Genomic DNA, 19,588 nt, shown 5'->3' with positions numbered 1-19,588 from the left:
AGTTTCATATCTGGTGGCATATAAAGACTGATAACCTACAGAGTATGCCCCTTTCTTTAATGTTTGAACAAGTTATCAGTAGAAATTAACTAATAATTTACTTCCTCCCACTTCTCATAAAAATTGTTTATCCCACGAAGTCTTGAATTCATAAAATGTACAATTCCATCACCAGTGAGGGAGCTGTACAGAAGTTTTAACCTGACATACAATAAAAGAAAAAAAATCTTTTATTCAGCGACTGTATTAGTTACACTATGGACTATATTATCATACTTTTGAAGATAATGGATGCACTTATTTCTCCATCAAGAAGCTAGACTTTAAGGTTCTCCAGTAGCAATTGTTTAATGCTTCATCTGCTCAAATGCAGGGATATTTTCATGCCTAGCTCTACTGATTATATTACCAAATCTGTTTTTGCACAATAGGAAAGAGTGCAAATGCATGCTTGAAAATCTGTTTGGATTCAAGCAGTTGATATAGGAGCCTTTCATGTACAACCTAGATTTTATTACATTTGTGCCTTTTTAATTTAAACTTAAACAATGTTAACAGTATAATTGCCCTACTTGGATAAAGTAAACTCTGATTTGAACTCCTGAGGGAAGCTAGTATATTTTCAGCAGGTGACATCACAATAGGAAAGTGTGCAAATGCATGCTTAAAAATCTGTTTGGATTCAAGCAGTTGACACACGAGCATTTCATATACAACCTAGATTTTATTACATTTGTGCCTTTTTAATTTAAACTTTAACAGTACTTAACTGCTGCTCTACTTGGATAAAGTAAACTCTGATCTGAACTCCTGAGGGAAACTAGTATATTTTCAGCAGGTGACAGCACCCCTTTGTGGCTACTTGAGGTACTGCTAGTGGTTAAGAATTCACATTTACATAGTAGTTGTAAAACTGCTTGAAACATCCAAGTTTTACCCAAGAAGTCAGTATTTTGTAGTCATGGACTTTGGCATTTATGAAGAACAGAAATGTTTACCTTTGCACTCACAGTAGTACTGATATACAGTAATGGATTACCATGATCAGAAATAAGCAAGGCCAAGCAGACTTGTTGACTATGCCTAGTTATTGACTTTTATTTATTTATTACTATGTAAGTAACAGTTTGGCACTAGGTAATCACATTAACAAGAAACCAGTTTCTGTCGTTCGGTAATTTCAGGTTTAGGCAGTGGATACTGCAATATCTGAGCTAATTGTTCCTGACTTATGTTCAAAGACTGCATCGAAAATCTGGGTCTCAGTAATTGCATTTTCGATGCAGAACTATGTATATTTGAACATGTCTAGTAAAAGATGGGGCACTTCTTTTGCATTCTGTAGTGGTTCTCTGGTGTGAAAAGCACAGACATTTTATCTACTGGCTCCAGCAAAACACAAGTCATTCTTGTCAGGCGTTATAACATTTTCCTCTTGTTTACAGGATGATGTTTCAGCTTGCATTTCAGGAGATTAGAATCTGTTATGTCACTGATACGGTATCCCAGAATCTCCATGAGTGGTGTCTTTCTGTTGAATTTCTGAAAAGAAAATGTTACACTGTATTAAACATTTACATTTCTATTTTGCACCTTACTATTCACCACCATCACTAGTAATGTTTTACATTCTTTTTTGTAGTTTAATAAGATACAGCCCATTTAACTGCTCTCCACCAGAACAAACTTCCTTCCCAAGACCAGTGCTCTCAAACCCTGAATTTTTTTTTTAATATCCTGTTTTATCCCCCCTTTTGCAGTCACATTCTTTCTGGTGCTGTTTAGGTTTAACCGCTGTAGCCTATAATGTTGCACACACTCATACATGATTTAATTGCTTAACTTTAAATAGCAGAATAAGGTGGTCTTATCTTAACACAAGAAACATACAAGAGCCCATATTAAAAATATAGTAAATAAAATAGTAATCCAGAGGTCATGGCAGATTCATCATGAGATCACTGTTGAAATAGGATTAAATATACAGCCAGTATTCGATGCTTTTGCGCACCTTCCACAAGCATTGCATGTCTGAGGGAAAACAAAACATGCCAGTATAAAAGCAGACGTATGGGCACCAAAATTCAAAACTACCAGTCAGACACATTCATCACTGTATCTTTATTGCTTCAGTGGTCAGCTTGTTTGATATTTTAGGCATGTAAGTACCCCAATGGGGACTTTCCTTCCATATGCCTGTGAAAAATTGCTGTTATTGGTTATGTCTAGGGAAAGGAAAAGTGTCTTTATGGATTGCAGATTCTGTATCAAGATTTCCATACAACTTGTACTTTTTGTTTAGGGGAGGGATATAATGTCTTTTTTGCCCCCCCGTCAGTTCCATTAACATTTACTTAGAGAACTCTGGTTTAAGGCTGTTGAAAAACAATGATAGACATAGATGCAGGTTCTTCATGTGCCTCCCTTCCAGCTGCTAAGAAAAAGAATACTGTAAGAAAGATCCCTGAAATGGGTTTTTGCTCCTTGCTGTCTTCCCTGGTCCTTACCAGATGAGACCACTGTGGCAGTATCAGGGTCCTCAGACTATTTGTCTGTTTTTTCTGAACCCACTGGGGCTGCTGCACTGGAAGCTGCTAATAGTTGGGAGTCTAGCAAATCCATCAAGGCCAGACTTATGCCTGCTTCTAAAAGAAAACTGGACTTTGTTATCTGGTAAGGGCCAGATGGCAGCAGAGAAGTGCTAGTTATGGAATTGGTACCCAGCACCTGCCTTGAGGACCATACGTCATTGTGGACTTGTTAAATGTATTTCTCCTCCTACAGTCCCTTCTTCAAAGGAATCTAGGAAGGAATGGTTTTCCTTTGCGGAAGATCTTTTTAAGGCATTTCAGTCACTTCAGGCTGCTTCACCAGCTTTTTCCAATTTAAAAAGAAGAGATCTCCCTCTCCTTCGGATAGTGAATCTCAGTCTGACATAGACGGACTACACTATGCTTTCTAGATATCTTCTCCTGATTCGTTGGAGTCAGAATCTGGAGACAGCAGTTCTTCAGATTCACTAATGGGAGAAATTTCCTTTTCTGATTAGGGTTGCCACCCATTAGTGAATCTGAAGAACTACTGTCAGTTTTTTCTGATTCCATCAACAAGATGAAAAAACTATTTCAATGGGAGCAAAATGAAATTTCTGATACACAGAGGAGATGCTATAACCTTTTAAAAGTGCACACCCTCTACACTTTTGGCTATTCTTCCTGTTATAGGTGCTTTAAAGGATGCCTTTAATGCTGACTGTGCTTCTCCCATCATCCACCTGCAACTAAGTCACACAGGCTTTACAAGGTACCTCAGATACATATGTTTCTTTCCCATAACCCATCTGTTATTTGTTTAAAAAGCACCGACTCTAAACATCTTGCTGCCTCTAATCTTAGCCTCAGATGATGATGGCTAAGCCTTTCCCAATCATAGGGAGAAAGTTTATACATCTTCAGTTAAATCTCAGTCTAGTATTGCTAATTATCCTTTGGCAGCTTTTTCTGGCATGAATGAGGCAGTTACAGAATTACCATTTTCTAACATCAGGTCCTCATTACTTTCCATGATTTCCTCAGTTTCATAATCGACTAAGCATTCCTTGTGATGCTGCAGATGCAGTATCTAGAGATCCTGCAAAGTACAGTTGTGTACACTTACCATAAATGTAGATGGTCGAGTGTATTCACTGTTGCAGTCATCACCTGTGGGTTATCCCTGCTGTGGTAGCCATCGGCCAGCCTGAATACCAGAGTCAATGTTTTTCTGCATCTGCTGCTTGCTGACTGACATCAGGTCATCAGTGCTATAAAGGAAGGCAGCTGACGCCATTACATCAGTTTTTCTTGCCCTAATCAGTCAGTGGCCCAAGTAAATATGTTAAAGTTGTCCTGGTGGCTAAAAGCCACCGTTAGAAGCTTATGTCTCACTAACGAAAGAAGATATAAGGGGGAAGGAGGGAGGGAAACCAGGACTGCAACAGTGAATACACTCAGGCATCTACATTGATGGTAAGTGTACACAACTGTACTATGTTGTTCATGTTTCACTGTTGTAGTCATCACCGGCGTGAGGATTCCCAAAGCTGAGGAGAGGGGTGGTAGGATTAGCAAGAGACCTAGGAATGGGTCAGCATGCCCTGCAGAACTGCAGAGGCAAACCCTACCCTAGCCTTAGAAAACAGAGTTAGGTGGTAATGCTTGGTAAAGATATGGACAGAAGTCCAGGTGGCAGCCTCCAGGATGTCTCTGGTGGAAACTCCTCTGAGGAATGCTGTGGAAGTGGATGCCGCCCTAGTGGAATGGGTTCGAATAGACTTGGGGGGGGGTCCCATGCAATCTGTAGCAGAAATGGATACAGTGTGATATCCATTTGGAAATGGGCTTCCCCTCTGACCCTGGGGCAAAGCTAACAAGTAGTTGGTCTGTTTACTTGAAGGGTTTAGTATGGTCCAAATAGTATCTGAGCTATCTGTGCATGTCTCCTTGTTTTGAGGGTTAGGAAAGAAGGTGGGTAGATGTATGGCCTGATTGAGAGTTACATTAGATACCACCTTGGGCATACAGGAGAGATTAGTCCTCCGGGAGACCCTGTCTGCATGGAAGATGATCAAGGGCTCAATAGCCATCAGTGCCTGAAGTTCTGAAACCCTTCTGGCTGAGGTGATAGCTAGGAGAAATGCAGTCTTCCAGGAGAGGCATCTTAGTTCGAAGGGTGGTAAGGTTAGTTATTCCAAAACATAATTCAGGTCCCAGGCTGGAGTGGGTGGCCTTCTGGGCGGTCTGACATTAGAAGCCTCTCTGAGGATTTGTTTAAACAAAGGATGGGAGAACAGGGGCTGTTCTGTATCAAAATGACCTGAAATGGCTGAGGCGTGGATTTTAATAGAGGAGAGGAGAGGCTACTAGTAAGTAGCTCCGCTATGTAGTCCAGGATAAGAGGGATGGAAGGTTGTGAGGTATTGCCCCCTCTGGACTGGCTCCAGGAGCAGAATCTTTTTCATTTTTCTGCGTTAAGATTTTCTGGTGCTGGGCCTTTCTGGCCTCTCTGATAATGTCTAGGACCTGTTTGCTTAACAGAGGCCCCTTGTTTGCCTTTAGAGTATTAGCCTTGCTGACAGTTTGAGAGTCTGCAATTCTGGGTGCAGCATCCCCCCCACCTGAGTCAAGAGGTCTGAGATCAGGGAAAGTTGCCTGGAAGGCTGTAAGGTCAGCCTGTGCAGTAAGGGGTACCAATGTTATCTGGGCCAATCTGGAGCAATGAGGATGGCCTTTGGTCTGTCCTTCCTTATTTTGATCAGTACCTTGGGAATAAGAGGCAGAGTAGGGAATGGGTACACAAAGAGGGTGTTCCATGGGAAGGTCAAGGCACCCGCCTTCCATGCTAGGTGGTGATACTCCCTGGTACAGAATTTTTTCAGCTGATGGTTGAGATGTGAAGCAAAGAGATCCACTTCTGGAGAATAGGATTCTTTGCAGAACTAGCCTTAGCTCCTTTTGGCCCCTGTGTAATGACCTCTGGGTCTGCAGCAGGATTTCTGTACAGGTATTTGTGAGAATCCGGTACTCTGTAATACCTGTCAGGTTTTCTGGGAGCAAGTGGGAGAGCATTAGTAGCTAAGCTGGATTCATGGAAGACATCATCCCCCACCTCTAAGATTGGGGGAATGGCCAAGGGTCTGTGCTGGGGCAGGTCTAGAAACTCTTAGTCTTTTCTTAGACTGAGGGAAGTCCTGGGATTCCCAGTGGAAATGTTCCCTGAGGGTGTGAAGGGTTTTCCCAAAGGAAAGATCTTCTGGTGGGGAGGCAGAAGGAATGGATTCCTCTGCATCAGAATCCTCATAAGCAGTCAGAGGTTGTTGTTCCTCTTCAAAATCTGAATAATCAAGACTCCTCAGAATCCTGTTCTGTCAATATTTCAGGAGAAAGGTCTCTTTTCTTTTTAGAAGTTGTGGCTTGACTACTCTGATAAGGGTGATGAGATCCTCCGCCATTTTAAGCATTTGAGTTTGGGGTGGTAGAGCAGGAGTAAAATGGTGGCTAGAGGTAGATTTCCTAGTGGAGGCCTTGCTTCTAGGCCTAACAGTATCCATCAGTCTGAGAGAAATGGTAGTCGGATGAGAAGACGTCAGTTTTGTTAGTAGTGTAAGAAAACCTCCTCGGAAGCCAGTGCCTGTGTTGGTGCTCCAGACCCAACCAAGTCAGAGACAATCAAAGGCTTGGAAGATGAAGAAGATTTCTGTGGCATACTGGACTCCAGAAGGGTCTCAGTAGCGGCCTGTGAAGGTATTGGATTGGGCATCAGGGGGTGCGACGGCACCTCACTGAATTCTGGAGAACTGACGACCTGCTTAGTGGTAGAGTCATCGAAAGGCTTAGCCTTGTGTGGTCTGTCTCTATCTTTATCCTTTCTTGCTTTAAAGAGGGCACAGAACCAGCAATGGGGGACATCGTGGTCTGGACGCAAACAAGTGATGCAGTATGAATGGAAGTCTCGGTGTGGGATTTGCTTTCCACAGGCGAGACAATTGTTAACTTTCAGTCATCGGTTAGTGCAAGAAAAAGGATCCACAACAGGGTACTTGGCTTTAGACATTTTCAGCTGTGATTCAAACTTTGGTAGCGACCGACCGGCACACTTGCAAACTGCTTCTGCTATGGGCTCCACGGCAAGAAAGACTGATGTAATGGTGTCGGCTGCCTTCCATTATAGCACCGATGACCTGATGTCAGTCAGCAAGCAACAGTGAAACACAAAGAACATCTGAATCAGTGATGCATAGGAATACATGGCTAAAATCTCAAAACCATCCCTAGGATGTCAAATCTTTAATGCTCCCCTTGATAAGTAGGTATTATTTGGCACCTCACCAGTTGAGATTTTGAGGGGGGGGGGGCTGATCCAAGAGATTAAGCAAATATTTCAATCCCCTAATATAACAAAACAACCCTTCCTCCCTTGAGCCATTGTGTAGAAAACTATTTAAACAGTCCTAAAAAAAATTAGGGAAATGACTGTTCAAGAAGTAATGTCAGGGCAACTCAGGCTCATTCCTTAATCTAAGAAAAAGTATGGACTTTGCCTCCCCCCTTCTATCCTCCTTCTTACCCTGGTAACTATCTAAACTTTTCAAGTAACTTTTCATCTTCCCGTTTGGAACCAGGTCATACTGGATTCATAAGTACAAGAAGTCATTCAAACAGGAGCATGTGACAATGGGACTCTTTCCCCACAAACCTAGGAATTCCCCCTTTGCCCTCTATATCAAACCTACCTCTTTTTTCCCATCATTTCCCATATGACGCCCAAAGCATAATAGAATCTGTACCAGAGAATCAAGAAGAAAAAAGATTCTGTTCAATGTTGTTGTGTCTTTCGGCTTTTCCCGGCTAGGGGTCGCCACAGCGGAACTCCGGTCCGCTAATGATTGGTACGCCCATTCACGCATGTCTCCACGCAGAAGACGCTCTAGCTGAGAGTCGAACTGGTCAGTGTCTTACTGTGAGGCGACAACACTACCACCACGGATTAAAAAGGATTCTGTTCAATAATATATCTAATACCCAAACAAAGAAGGAACCTGGAGGCCTGCTCTGGACTTGTCCTTCTTAAATCTTCATGTGAGGGTTCCAAAGTTCCAAATACTCATCCTGCAGTCCTTTTTTCCTCTGATTCATCATCTAAGTTTCTTGGATACGCTCTACCTAAAAGATGCCTATGGCCAAATTCCGATCCACTGAAAATTAAGATGTTTTTAAGGTTTTGTGTTTCACATTTTCAGTTCTCTGCTGAACTGTCAAGAAAAAACTTTGCTGGTGATTAGACCAATTGCTTCTGAAACCAGGTCTGTCATCCCCCCTTTGAACCTTTCCAGTCTGCAAACACAGATCCTTCAGACCTCACTTTGGGGGCTTTATCCAGGGGAATTAAGTTACAGGGGCTTTGGGAAAGTCACTACAAGAACACAGACATTAAAGAAATGATGGCACTGATATTTTAATTCTGAACTACTTGTGGATTCCAGGACCTCTCTGGGCAATCACAGACTCAGATTTAATGTGGTATATAAACAAGTGGGAACCATATTTTAATCCCTTATGTACAATATCCGTGATAGCCTGTGAACTGTAATCCAGCACAATCTATCCATATGGGCTACTTTTATTCCATCAGAGCAGAATACTCTGGCATATATACTCACCCCCCCAGTGAATGGAATTACAGGAGATTATCCACCTGTGAGAAATTCCCCAATTAGATCTGTTTGCCTCCACTGACAGCAGACAGTTGAACATTTCATTTTCAGGATCCCTTGCAGGAAGGCCTGGAAGACAGATGCTTTTTTTCTTTTCAAGGACACAAATGTTGCTCTTTGTCTCCCCCTTTCCACTGACAACCACAGTTCTTTTAAAGATCCAAAAAGACTCTCAAAAATAATCTTAACTCCCTTTTAGTCCAAACAATATTTTTTCTCATGAAAATGACCAAGGGCAGTTACCACAAAAATCCCCACAGGATGGACTTGCACATATAGAATGAGGTATCTCTGATTAACCCCAACCTTCAAACTCTACATCTGTCAACCTGAATGCTAAGAGTTTTGATCACCCTCAGGCACCTTTTTTTCTGTTGGAAATGCAACAGGTTTTAAAAGAGGCTAATAAACCTACTACTAGAATGGAAGATATTTTTCTGGTTGGTGCTACAGCAGGAAACAGTACCCATTTAAATCTTTAGTTTTTTTGGTTCTATGGTATTTGGGTGAATTGCTCAAATCTGGCCTTCCTTATTTATCTATTAAGAGTCCTCTTTCAGTCATTTCTGCTCATCTGCCCTTAGATACCCTCTTCCTCCTCATCTCAGGAAAAATCTGTTTTTGAAATGAGTCTTCACACTCTTCCACCTAAAAACAGGCGGTTCCTCCTAGGGACCTTAATTATGTGCTAGGAAAAACGTACCCTTTTGCTTTTAGAAACAGCTGATTGGGATGACAAAGTTCTTAACGTGGAAAAAAGTCTTACTTATTTGACTTCGGCTAGAAGAGTATCTGAGGTACAGACTCATAGTAATTCAACCTTTTCATGAAAACAGTGTAACATTAGGAACCAACTCTTCCTTCATACAGAAGGTAGTATCATAATTCAATTTCTATCTATCTAGTCATCTCTTTAAATTATTTTTTGGACCAAAAGATAAGGGAGAGGGAATCCTACATGGTATGTACGTCAGCAGGCAACTCAGATTCTACACTGACAGGACAAAGGACTTTAGGGTCTCTCATCAGCTCTCTTCAGTTCCCATTAAGGTTAAGAAAATGAGACAATATAAAATATAAAAAGGTGAGGCCTTATTAGAAAAAAATAATAACCAAAAACAGTAATATTGCCAGTGGGAAGTTCAGAGATGGATTAAAATATAAATTTATTGACCGCTTTCATCCCTCCAAAGGAGACCTCATCAGAAAAATATACATATATAACAGCCACCAATATTTACAAATTACAAGTGTATTTCATTGGATAACCACATAATAATTAAGTTAAATGATAAATAAAACAGAATATTTAAAATCAGTACTGAAATCAACTTTCTCTTAAACCCATCATCCACTCAACTCTTAACATGCAATAAATGTATAAAATGAGCACCCTGAGATGAAAACAATATACAAAATCGTATTTAACTTATTTTTTTAAAATAAGTGAAATTACTAACCCATTTATAACTTTCTGGCCTTCATTTTGCAATATGGGTATAATAGATGTACAGTCATTCAATCCTGGGGGAAAGGCAACACATTACCTAAGCTGCCAGACCATTGCCTGAATTTCTAAAATTACCTTCCAGTCACCCGGTGGATTTTGAGCCACCTTTTGCAAAATTCCAAAGTGGAATTATTTAAAAGAACCACGTACTAAAGAATGTTTATGCAGAGCGTTGTTTTCATTTTTATTTGCAATATAAATATGTGCATACATTTTTGTTTGACAATGTTCAGTTTTGCGGATGTAGAAGGTAGAACATTCAGAACAAACAGCAATATAGATGACCCCTGAGTTACACATTTCCCTTTCTGTAAAACCACTCTAAACTTTAAAATACTGTCTGATTGTATACTTTTCTCTTGTATACAACTTTTACCTTGACACACACACACACACATCCCGCACAACATTGGGTTTCAAGTCTAACATATATAGGAAACCCAACTTTTGCAGCTCATACCTGCATTTTTCTAGTTGTCATCCCCTTTCACGGAAGAAAAGTCTTGTGAAAGGGCAATGTATTAGGGTTGCAAGGATAACTTCACATCATGTGAACGTGAGGGGAGAATTGGAGAGGTTAAAGGATATGCTCATGATAAGAGGTTACCCTGAAAATTTGATTAACACGTTTTGTAATGAGGTATTTAGTGAATGGGGGTTAAGCATAAACCCGAACTGGGCTAGTTGAGAATGGAAAATTAGAAGGGACAGAGAGCTACAGACAGACATTAATTGTTCAGTACAACTTCCCACAGAATTCAAGAATACAGTCAAAACAAACTAGAGTAGTTTTGAAGCTTATCCCTTATCTAGAATTTTTTAGGTTTGGAACCCACTTTACTTTTTAAGACAGCCCCTAATTTCAAAAAGTTGGAGTGAAAGGTCAATATAGACAGGGACCTTGTAGCACAATATAGGGGTACCACTTGCTTTGGGTGTTGCAATCAGTGCACATACATTTTACAAGACAGAAGTATACTGTCTGTGCACTAGCCCCTCACTTTGTCCTTTAATATCTGGACAAACAAAAATGTTTGCTAGGTAACATATACACTGCAAATCAACATGCCAGAAACAAAAGAGAAAAACAACATACAAAGAGGAATACATTTTGCTTGATTTAGCCTAGCATAAGCACATTTCACAAACATTCACTTTTAGCCTGGCATCAACTCTGGCTTCACAGCATGAAGCCTGTTTAGAGGCTACAGTTAAGTAGCAATTCTACTGGAATTTAGAAGGCATCCTGGGATATTTTCTGGGCCCAGTGATGCAGTGTTCCTGGCTGTAGAAAGAGCATTAAAGACCTGTTCCCTAGTGATATCAGGGGGAGATGTATTTGATACTATTTCCTGAGGGAAGGTTGAGGGGGAGAGAGGGGTAAAGTTGGAGATGAATTTGTCGGCCAGTAGGTTTACTACATCTTCTGGCCACTATAGGTGGCTGTGGCTCTGGCTCCATTTACAATGAGCTTTGTACAGTTGTGTATTGCCTTTCAGGTCATGGACACAGCTAAATAATGCTTTGTGGTTGTCCTTGGCCTAGGAGGTCAAACTTACCTCAAATATGGATTTGGTAGACTTTTTGTCTTCTGAGTTGCTTGCTTTTTGATGAAAGTTGTTTTATCATGCTGGGTGCTGCACCTCCTAATTTTTGCCATGATTATCTTCTTTCTGTTATACAGCCTGTTGTTGATATGATTCCACCAGGGTGGCTTGTTTTTTCAGTTAGTTCTGTACTTCTTCCTGGTGGGTACAGCCCCTGTGCAGCTATGCTTGGATAGGATATCTGTGAACAATTCTGCATAGGCAGCAGTGTTCTCAGGGTTTATGATGGCTTGAAATTTTGCCAAGTTATCACTTAATAGTAGGAAGTTAGCCTTTGAGTAGTTTCTGAATATTCCAGGTTTTTACATTTACTTCAAAGGAGACAATTTTGTGGTCTGACCATATCAAAGACATTACACTAGGGCATGTGCAGCACTCTCCTTTATTAGTGAGGACCAGATCCAGAATGTTTTCATACCTGGTTGGTGCATTGACAATCTGGTCCAGGGAGTTTGTATTTACAAAATCCAGTAAGCACTGTGGCCTACTATTAACTGGGAATCAAGGTTGCCCATGAATATGATATTGGGTTGGATAGTGAGTGTTTCCAATAAGTTTAAATACGTTATAGGTTTCTGGGTCACAGAGGGGGACCTATAGCTTGCAAGGAAGTGCTATGGGATTTTGCTTATAGTGATTTCAACATGGAGAAACTCAAGTGCTTAGTCCTGTTTGACCAACCTTGAAGTATAATTAGTTTTGATGTAAATTGAGACACCTCCACCTTTAGTCCCTGTCTGTATACTAGCTGGTCTAAATGTGTGGAAGGCATTATAGCCTTGCACTGCCGGTGGGCTCTCCATGGCTTTAAACCATTTCTCAGTGACTGCATAGATGTCAGCATTCTCTAGGGTGAGGAGAGCTTGTAGGGAGTGGAGTTTTTTGATTAGCCTTGTAGCATAGCGAGCTCATGTAGCCTAGACTACTACAACAATGATCTAATGATGAAAACAGTAGAGTTGTGTTAGTAAATGACAGTAGAGTTGTGTTAGTAAATGACAGTAGAGTTGTGTTAGTAAATGACAGTAGAGTTGTGTTAGTAAATGTAGCATTGCTACAGTACTAACACCCTCCCGCCTCCTCCCATCTCCTGTGCTTCCTTTTTGGGATGCCTACTGGTTCTTATTCCTTTATCTAATCCTCTGCCAGGGTGAGGTTCCTCTTATTCATGCTTTTCCATTTCCTCCCAGCACATAACATATTATATTTGCATTAGGAGCTTATTTTTCTGTGAGGCAAGAAAACTCTGAATTTTGGTGCTAGTGTGTCTGCTTTACACACCAGGCTTACACTCATGCTCCCTTGGTTGTACAGTGCATGTGAAAGGTGCCCAAAAGTTTGAATACTGACAGGACACCCAATCCTTTTGCAGGATATGTCCCATATAGCTTAGGCAACTGCATCAGTGATCTATATGAACATCTACTGTTATGGCAAGTTTATTTGCATAACTGCGCTTCCTTTAGGGTATAGTACTGATCAGCACATTTCACCCTTCCGCATCACCACTGTATTGAAAACATTTGGTCTTCTCAGTTGTGTTTATTTCAGTCTCCTGATAAAATGACTTGGAGCCAATGAATCAGTCATCTTTAGATGTGTATAGAAATGACCAAAAACTATAAACTTACAAAATATTACAAAAAGCGTCTGGAGTATAACAAAAACAAATGTAATACATTCTCTAGTAGATTTTACTAGCCTTGTGTTAGAAAACAAAGCTAATAAAAGACATTTAAAGGGAGACCGTTATACAGCAACCAAAAAAAAAAAAGAAAGGAATCGGTCCAACAAGTATTTCCAATTAAGGGTCCTGGGGAGTAGTCCCTCTACTTGAATAACAAAGCTTAATAACTAATAATTTCATTAAATAGTCCCTTAGGTCTCAGTGTACCATATTTCAGTATTAAAAGCAACTTTTGTATGTAACAAGTCTTTCTTAATCTTGCCCTTCGTAGCAGTTTTTTTAAACTGTTCCAAAGCATTACCCTTGAGTTCCTTAGGGAAATTAGAAGTTATGTACTCACCATAACGTTCCATCTGAGTAGGTGTATTCATTTGTCTGCAACCTGTGGGTTATGGATCCGATATCGGATCCGAACCGGCATAGTTTTCCAGCTATGGATCCAAGCTCTCAGCTCCTCCCCTCACCCATAATGCCCTGCTCTACCCTCATGACCTCAGATCGAGTTTGCCAAAGCAACAATACCCTCAAAAGGGTAACACGGAATATGCAGGAAACTGAAAGGCCAGGGGGATAGGAGGGCGGGATGGTTGCAGACAAATGAATACACCTACTCAGATGGAGCGTTATGGTGAGTACATAACTTCTAAATCTGAAGTAGGATATTCATTTGCCTGCAACCTGTGGGACACAGTCCCCACCTACCTGAACCTTGGGCGCCATCATGGAAGGATATTCCGGAGCACCTTGAGCCAAAGGATGCTCTACCCCTAGATGCAAGATCCAACTTATAGTGAGAAATAAATGTATGAGATGAAGCCCACGTGGCTGCTGCACAAATATCATCTAGAGGAATCCTAGCCTTGAAGGCTGCCGAGGTAGAAACTGACCGGGTTGAATGGGCATGAACACCCCCCGGTGCGGGCCTTCCTGGCGCTTGATAAGCCAACAAAATGCACTGTGAAATCCAGCGGGACAGAGAAACTTTAGAAATTGGCTTGCCCAAATTGAATTTTGTAAAGGAAATAAACAGCTGGTCGGATTGCCTATGACCAGCTGTCCTGTTGAGATAAAATCTTAGTTGCCTGTGAACATCTAGTGAGTGTAGCTTATATTCACCTTTGTTTTCATACTTAGGGAAGAAAACAGGGAGGTTAATGGATTGATTGATGTTTGCTTCAGAAGCGATTTTAGGAAGGAAGGACGGGTTGGTCCTGAGGGAGACACGGTCCGGATGGAATACCAAGTAAGGAGGTTTAGCTGATAAAGCTTGAAGTTCAGAAACTCTCTTGGCTGATGTAATGGCTACCAAAAGGCTGTCTTGTAGGACAAGAATTTGAGATCCACCGTAGCGGGCTCGAAAAGGGGGAGCGGTCAAGGCCTGTAGGACCAAAGAAAGGTCCCAAGGAGGAACTGCTTGCTTTATAGGGGCCTGAGAAGGAAAGTACCTTTAAGAAATGTTTTGCACAATTTGGCTGACATAAGAGGATTAGACTCTTGACCAATGTGATAGTGAGAAATTGCCGCCAGTTGAACTTTGACTGTGGAACTGCTGGCACCATCATTAAAGAGAGAGGTTAGAAAATCAAGCACTACCGGAGAGGAACCGTGAAGGGTTTAGGCCTTGCCGCTCCGCCCACACAGAGAAACGTTTCCATTTGCTTGGTAAACCTTTCTAGTGGATGGTTTATGAGCCGCCACCAAAATAGCCTTTACCGGTGAAGAAATACCGAGTCCTTATCAAGAGTGGAACTGGAGCAGCCAAGCGGTCAGCTTCAGGTTGTCCAGGTTCGAGGAGGAATGCAGGATGGATGGGATATCAGATCCGAATGGGATCTAGAATCCAAGGAGGATTCACCGAGTGAGACCTTAGGAAGGGGAACCAGATCTGTCGAGGCCAGAATGGAGCAATGAGAATCATTCTGCAACCCACCCGAGAGGCTTTCTGAAGAACTTGCAGCATCAGAGGCAAGGGTGGATAGGCATACAGAAGACCGGGTGGCCAAGCATGCACCAGAGCGTCCTTGGGGTACCTCCGGAGGAGGTATTAGAGCGAAAAAACTGTCGCACTTGGTGTTTGAGGGAGATGCAAAAAGATCGCATGAAGGGGTTCCCCACCGTGCGAATATGCGTTCCGCTACTTGACAATTGAGAGACCACTCGTAAGGGGTCAGAATGGTGCGACTGAGCTTGTCCGCTAAGATGTTGGACCGACCGGAATGTGCGTTGCTATGAGAAAGCGATTGGTGGAGATTGCCCATTCCCAAACTCTCATGGCCTCTCGACAAAGAGGGTAAGACCTTGTTCCCCCTTGCTTGTTGATGTACCAGACAACAGACATATTGTCCGATTGAATCGCAATTGTTCCCACGGGAAGAAAGTCCTGAAGTGCTAGCAACGCTAAGAGCACTGCTCTCATCTCTAGAACATTGATATGCAGTAAGGTCTCTGAATCGTTCCACGTGCCTTGGACTGTCCGGCCCAAAAGTGCCCCCACCCGAGGCGGAGGCGTCCGTGGTCACCGTGGCGAGAGGGGAGAAGCACAAAATGGGCGACCCTCGTGGAGATCCGGGAGTGGAGCCACCACAAGAGGGACCGCTTGCAAGCCTTGCTGATCGCTATGGGATGATGCATGGGGAGAGCAAGGTATGACCAATGTACTAAGAGAGTCCACTGTAGAATGGGCATATTGAGCCTCGCAAGAGGAAGAAGTGATATCGACGAAGCCATGGACCCTAGAGCCCTCAGGACCAACTCCGCTGGAACAGAACATGAATGGAGAATGGCCCGCACCTGGAGCTGCAGATTTAGAACTCTGTCCGCAGTGAGAAAGGCTCGTAAACTCCTTGTGTCTAGTCTGGCCCCTATGAAATCTAAGAGCTGAGTGGGTGCCAGGTTGGACTTGTTTGTATTTATTGTGATGCCCAGAAATGGAGCAAGATGGAGAAAGGAGTCTCGCCGAGAGAAGTAGATGCCTTGTTGGGGCGGTAAGGAGCCAGTCGTCCAGGTAGGGAAAGACCTGCACCCCCTGAAGCCTCAGGTGGGCCGCTGCCACTGCTAGTACTTTGGTAAACACCCTGGGGGCTGTGGTGAGACCAAAGGGAAGGACCCGGAACTGGTAGTGACTGGCTCCCAGCCGAGGCGGAGAAACCTCCTGGGCGCCTGTCCATTAGGATGTGGTAGTACGCGTCCTTGAGATCTATCGAGCACATCCAGTGGCCTTCTCCCAGAAGGGGGAGAATAGATTGTAGAGTGACCATTCGGAACTTTTCTTTGGGGACTGCCAGATTCAAGAGAGAGAGGTCTAGGATTGGTCTTAGTTCCCCGTCTTTTTGGCACTAAAAGAATCTGGAGTAGAACCCTGATCCGATCTGATCTGGGGAGCGGGCTGGATGGCTCTTTTCTCTAGCAGATGGCCAATTTCTGCCAAAGCGGCCTCCCTTTGACCGGGTGAGTACGTCTGGGAGGGACTTCATCTTTGGAAGGTGAAGGAAAGGAATGCGATATCCCTGGATATGATTTGGAGAACCCAGCGGTCCGATGTTATGGACTCCCATGCCGCTAGGTGCCCAACGTCCCCGACTGCCTCCAGAGTAGAGCAGTCGGGCAACCCTCAGGGTTGCTGCGGGCCGTTCAGAGAAAGGTTCCCTGGACCCGAAGTTTCTGGGAGCCCCTCTGCCCCTAGGCGGCGTCCTCCCTGTCCTCCTCTGCCGCGGAAGGACTGGTTGTCCGGAGCAGGCTGGGACTGCTGCGACTTCCGGAACCACATCTTCTTCTGACCCTTTTGGTTCCTAGAATAGGGCCTCTGGGGTGCAGAGAAGCGGATTCCGGCGGCAGACAGCGTCTTCCGTCCTTCTCGCTCTGGGTCAGCGTCTGCGAGCGGTCTTGCCAAACAGAGCAGAACCATCAAAGGCGTTAAGCGGCGCCTTGAAGGGCTCAGAAAAATCGCAGTGGCGGAGCCAGGCCTGGCGTCTCGTGACCAGTCCTGTCCCCGGCTCTAGCGGCGCCCTCCGTAGCATGGGAGAGTAGCCGCATAGAAGTATTTGTGACTGACCTAAGAGTGGCCATTTTGGTGGAGTGCAGAACTCTGTCCTCCTCCGAAATGGACTCAGGGGATGCAGCGTACTCCTTAATAAGGTCCGCTGCATCCGAATAACATGTGCCAAATAGTTCAGCGCCCTTACCGAGAAGGTCGCCGAACTGAACATCCGCTTCCCCAAGCGGTCCATCATCCGAGACTCCTTGCTCGGTGGGTGGACTGAGGACTCTCCTGAGCCAGTTCCCTCTTTGTGGCCGCCATCAACATGGCATCTACAGGAGGCCCCTTACTCCAATGGGTCCTGTCGGAGGCGGGCTAAGGATTCTATCAGGTCTTTTGGGAATTGGCTCCACGGTGTCCGGTTCCTTCCACGCCCTGGTGGTAATAAGGTCCACCAGGGGTCGGCAGGGGACACCCAAGAGGTAGACGGGCCCGTTTGAATGCCTCCAAGAACACGGACTCGTCCGAGGAAGACTTGGGGCAGACCACCCCCTAATGGAGCATTTCCATGATGTCTCCGAAGGAGACATCCTCGGGGTGACCGTGGGGAGCCTTCCCCTCCCTCCAAGTCCGGGTCTTCAGTGAGAGACCCAGGGGAGCCAATGTGCCTCCCTTTGCTCGTATGCTTGCGAGGAGCCTCCCCTGGGGGGCTGTCAGAGGAGTCCTCAAGCAGCACTTTGCTCCATGGGAGCAACTTGGGGCACAAGCGGGCTGTCCCAGGGGCCGGATGGTGGAAGCCTGGCCCAGTGCAGAGGGAGCGGGACGAAGCAAGTGCCGGGGTCCGGAGACCCTCAACAGAGCCCTCTCCACTACATCAAAAGCCGAAGGGGCCGACCTCGACCAAAGGATCCGACAATCGGCTCCCCTCGGATCCGAAGAGTGGATCGGAGCCGGCGCCGGCACTCGGATCCGAAGGGCCAGTGCGCTCCGACACAGCCGCCGCCGAACGCGCACTGATCCCCCCGGATCCGAAGCTCGGATCCAGGCTCCGCGAGATCGGGTCCGGCGCACTCGGGGGCAGGGTGGGATCCGAAGTACCAAGTACTATCGGCTCCGACCTCCCCCCCGCTCCGAAGCTGCTCGGCTCCAGCTGCTCCCAACCCAGGTAGCGGGTGGGGGAAGGAGCAATAGGCTTAAAAGGGTGTTGAGCTCCCCGGAGGGGAGGCAAACACTCCCATCTGCATCTGGGCCTGGATGAACCTTCTCATCATCCGGTCCAGATCAGCATCGAAAGAGCTATGGGTGGATCTCGGCGAGGCTACCGAGGTAGGCCTGGAATGCCTCCTCGATAGCCTCGGCGGAATCAGTCTCCTCCTCCTCGGGACCCGGTGAGAAGCAAACAGGGGACCGGAGCCGAAGGAGGAGACCGAACCGACGAGCCGGGAGAAGCCAGCTTAGCTGGCGGGGCGAAACAGAGGTCTCGGCCCGCCGCAGGTGCTTCTCCCTCCGGTCCTTTCTAGATGCATCCCTCTCCTCTCCAGAAGCGGGAGTTTGAGTCCCCGGAGCAGGAGGGGTGCCACAGGGAACTACTGCAGCCGCAGGAGTCCCCGAAGGAGCGGAGGTCGGAGCCGAGTCCGGCGGTAAAGACCCGCCAAGACCAGCTTGGACCTCCGCTCCCTCAGCGCCCTGGGGTTGAACCCTGCACAAATGGTACAACCAGATGTGAGGTGTTCAACCCCAAGACACTAACACACGAGTGTGGCCATCAGCGGAGAGAGCTTATGGCCACACTCGAGCATTTGAAAATATAGACTTAGGCTGTTCAGCCATAGTCTATAATAACCCAAAGTTACTGAAAAGTAACTTAAACAAAAATAAAGCACACAGGCCTACACACACACTCTCATTACAGCGAGGGAGGGAATAAAATTATTACTGTAACTTAAAATACACTTAAAACAGTCTATATAAACGGGAAACCTACTACTTTCACACAAAAAATATTAAAGAAAGAAAAAATTCTCTATTTTTGAACAAGAAAAAATCCACTTAGCTGAGAGCTATGAAATCCACATCCAGTTACCAGCGCGGCAAACAAGATCTGAGGTCATGAGGGTAGAGCAGGGCATTATGGGTGAGGGGAGGAGCTGAGAGCTTGGATCCATAGCTGGAAAACTATGCCGGTTCGGATCCGATATCGGATCCATAACCCACAGGTTGCAGACAAATGAATATCCTACTTCAGATCCTTTGTTTATTTAAAAATGTAAAGCCACTGAACTTTTTATTTTTTAATGCCTCGAACATATTCCTGCAGCCTAACAGTAAATGAACTTGGTGTTTAACTTATTAAAACAGGCTGCTGGGGCAGGTTAGAAAAAAAAAAAACACAATGCCTGTTAAGTTACATGCAATTGACCAGTTATGCAGAACTGAATATTACCTTGTCAAAATGTCTTGTAACATGGATGTGCAGCACAGGATCGACAGAGTTAGTGCCAACCCTGTGTGTTACTCCAGAATACAGAATCCTTTAGGCTTCACAAAATGACCATGT

The 19,588-nt window shown here is 44.5% G+C and overlaps 1 protein-coding gene across 1 annotated transcript in view; it reads right to left on the bottom strand.

Moving 5' to 3' along the window:
* Positions 1-1,073: 1,073 nt before the first annotated feature.
* MFSD4A (major facilitator superfamily domain containing 4A) overlaps positions 1,074-19,588 on the bottom strand; it is a 1,221,833-nt gene continuing 1,203,318 nt past the window's right edge. The window contains exon 10 of the mRNA XM_044076823.1: positions 1,074-1,542. Within this exon, the coding sequence (XP_043932758.1) occupies positions 1,490-1,542 (53 nt within the window). The 3' untranslated portion in view covers positions 1,074-1,489. The remainder of the gene's footprint in view (positions 1,543-19,588) is intronic.

Source organism: Protopterus annectens, chromosome 7.part0 (genome assembly GCF_019279795.1).
Source record: "Protopterus annectens isolate FY-2018-M chromosome 7.part0, PAN1.0, whole genome shotgun sequence".
In the NCBI taxonomy this organism is placed as follows: domain Eukaryota; kingdom Metazoa; phylum Chordata; order Ceratodontiformes; family Protopteridae; genus Protopterus; species Protopterus annectens.
The sequence above is the reverse complement of the archived record's forward strand: the minus strand, read 5'-3'. Positions and strand labels throughout refer to the sequence as shown.